At 50.0% G+C, this 2,500-nt stretch overlaps 1 protein-coding gene across 1 annotated transcript in view; it reads right to left on the bottom strand.

Moving 5' to 3' along the window:
• Window positions 1-2,500, bottom strand: part of wdr7 (WD repeat domain 7) — a gene marked incomplete at its 3' end in the record, with an annotated part of 157,500 nt that overhangs the window by 129,021 nt on the left and 25,979 nt on the right. Inside the window, exon 15 of the mRNA XM_080847060.1 lies at window positions 2,045-2,259. Coding sequence (XP_080703186.1) covers window positions 2,045-2,259 — 215 coding nt within the window. The remainder of the gene's footprint in view (window positions 1-2,044; window positions 2,260-2,500) is intronic.

Genomic DNA, 2,500 nt, shown 5'->3' with positions numbered 1-2,500 from the left:
GGGCCAAACATCAACAGCCCCCAATGTCTTTATTATCGGTGGTCAGTGTGTGTGTGTGTGTGTGTGTGTGTGTGTGTGTGTGTGAGAGCTGTAGGATCAAACCAATTACAGCCACACAGAGGCTGGCAGGACAAAAAGGTCAACAATCCAGTAAAGGAGTCAGTAATGGGGGAGGGGTACAACGACAGAGGCAGAGAGAGAGAGAGAGAGAGAGAGAGCGAGAAAGAGAAAGAGAGAGAGAGAGAGAGAGAGAGCGAGAAAGAGAAAGAGAGAGAGAGAGAGAGAGAGAGTGGTGGGAAGGGAGAGTAAGTGACCGTGGGAGAGAGCGATGGGTCTTTGTGCTCAACAACACATTCTAATGGTCATATGCGTCACATGTGTGTATGCGCACAAACACACACACACACTCACGCATGTACAGACATCTACACCCTGTTTAAGAGCAGCATCACCTAGCTACTGTGGTGATGCTAGCGTTTTCTCATTCTATATCCCTCCCTCTCTCCCTCCCTCCCTCCCTCCCTCCCTCACACACACACACACCAGCGCTCACTCACACACACACACACACACACCAGCGCTCCCTCTCACACACACACACACACACCAGCGCTCCCTCTCACACACACACACACACACCAGCGCTCCCTCTCACACACACACACACACACCAGCGCTCCCTCTCACACACACACACACACACACACACACACACACACACACACACACACACACACACACACACACACACACACACACACACACACACACACACACACACACACACACACACACACACACACACACACACACACACACACACACACACACACACACACACACACCTCTGGTTCCTTGGAGGTGACAGAGGAGGACTGGGAGCAGGCAGGAGAGCAGACACAGGAGGTCTTCTTGTCTAATTGTCTGGAAGATCCACTTTCTCTCTCTGTCTGTCTGTCTCTCACGCGCTCGTCTCCAGCGGCAGAGTTTCTCTGTCTCACCGTCTTTGTCTGTCTCTCTCTATTCCCTCAATACTCCTGTCCTCTTCTCTCGTTTTCCATCTCTACTTTCTCATCTCCGCTATGCCTCTTTCACTCTCTCTCTCTCTCTCACTCCATTTCCCACTCTCTTCCCTTCCTCTGCCCACCACCCCCCCCCCCCCCCCATCTCTCTCCCTCTCTCTCTCTGGAGATGGTTTGGATGACAGAGCTGGCAGACATCGGACAGGGCTGGAGTCCCTAGATGAGACTGAGGCCATGCATTTTTCATCCAGTGATTAGACCTGCTATTTGCTCTGCTCTCTCCCCTGCAAGCTCCGCGCCCTGCGCTGCTCAAACACAGTGTGGTGACCGCTGTTGGTCTCGGGCCCTCCAGGACATCCGAGCGGACCCCCCGATCACAAACATGCCCCTGCTAATGGACGCTGCATTATTAAGTCAACAACATGCACTGGTCCTTTCACTCAGGCCCAGCACACTGCCTTCACGTGGGCATTTGTACTCTTATTCTCGCTTATTAGGACTTCTAATCAGTGTTTCAAATGTGTTACATATAGTTGCTCACATTTTTTCATGGGTAAATCATAGTCAGCGCAATTACGTTTTACGTTCGATCTACCATTCTCTACAACAACCTCCACCATTCCAAGTATATCTGTATACAGACCAACATAAGATACATGCACAATATAATTGTCTGAAAACAATAGGCATTTTGGTGTCTTTTTTGTGATTTAGATTCAGATCATAATCCCGATACCTTCCTCAGTCATATAAGGCAGTCATTTCATAGTTGCAGATCCCATTGCTAACTAGCACACAGTTCCCAGTGCTAACTAGCAGACAGTTTCCATCCTTCTCTGGAAGGGTCTCATTATAAGGTATTTCAGTAAACAAACATGCATTCTTCTGATTTGGAGCTCAACCTTGCTCTAAACACATATCTCCATCATCCTGGTGCCTTCCTTAGGGGGGTATAACAGGGAGGCCTGTAATGGCTCACCCATCAGCCTGACTATCTCTCTGTTTGGGAGGTGTTCTCTCACCTTGTCTGCGTTGTCGGCGGCCAGCAGGTTAGTGGCCAGTGTCTGCAGCTTGTGCGTGGCCATGTTCTTGAGCGCGGCCAGGCTGCGGCGTGTCATGGCCTGCTTCAGGTTCACTGCCGGGTGGTTGAGGGCGTCCACAGCAGCGGGCGCCAGCTCGTCACACGCGTTCAGGATCTCCACGGCCGTGATGCCCATCACACAGCGGTCTAGCGCACCTGAGAACACACACACACACACACACACAAACTCAGTGTCAAACTTCATGTATTCTGTTTATATCTTGATTGATATCAAGTGTCACTACTGAAGAAGTAGCATGAGCATGCCTCAACTGTACAGGGCCTTAATAAATAGATGAGCATGCCTTAACTGTACAGGGCCTTAATCATTTTCAGCTAATACGAATTCAGGGCTGCAACAAATAATCGTCCTTCATCTCTGAAGGATGAAGACTAA

This window comes from Sprattus sprattus (assembly GCF_963457725.1).
Source record: "Sprattus sprattus genome assembly, chromosome: 11".
NCBI classification, from domain to species: Eukaryota; Metazoa; Chordata; class Actinopteri; order Clupeiformes; family Clupeidae; genus Sprattus; species Sprattus sprattus.
This window is presented reverse-complemented; position numbering and strand designations above follow the sequence as displayed.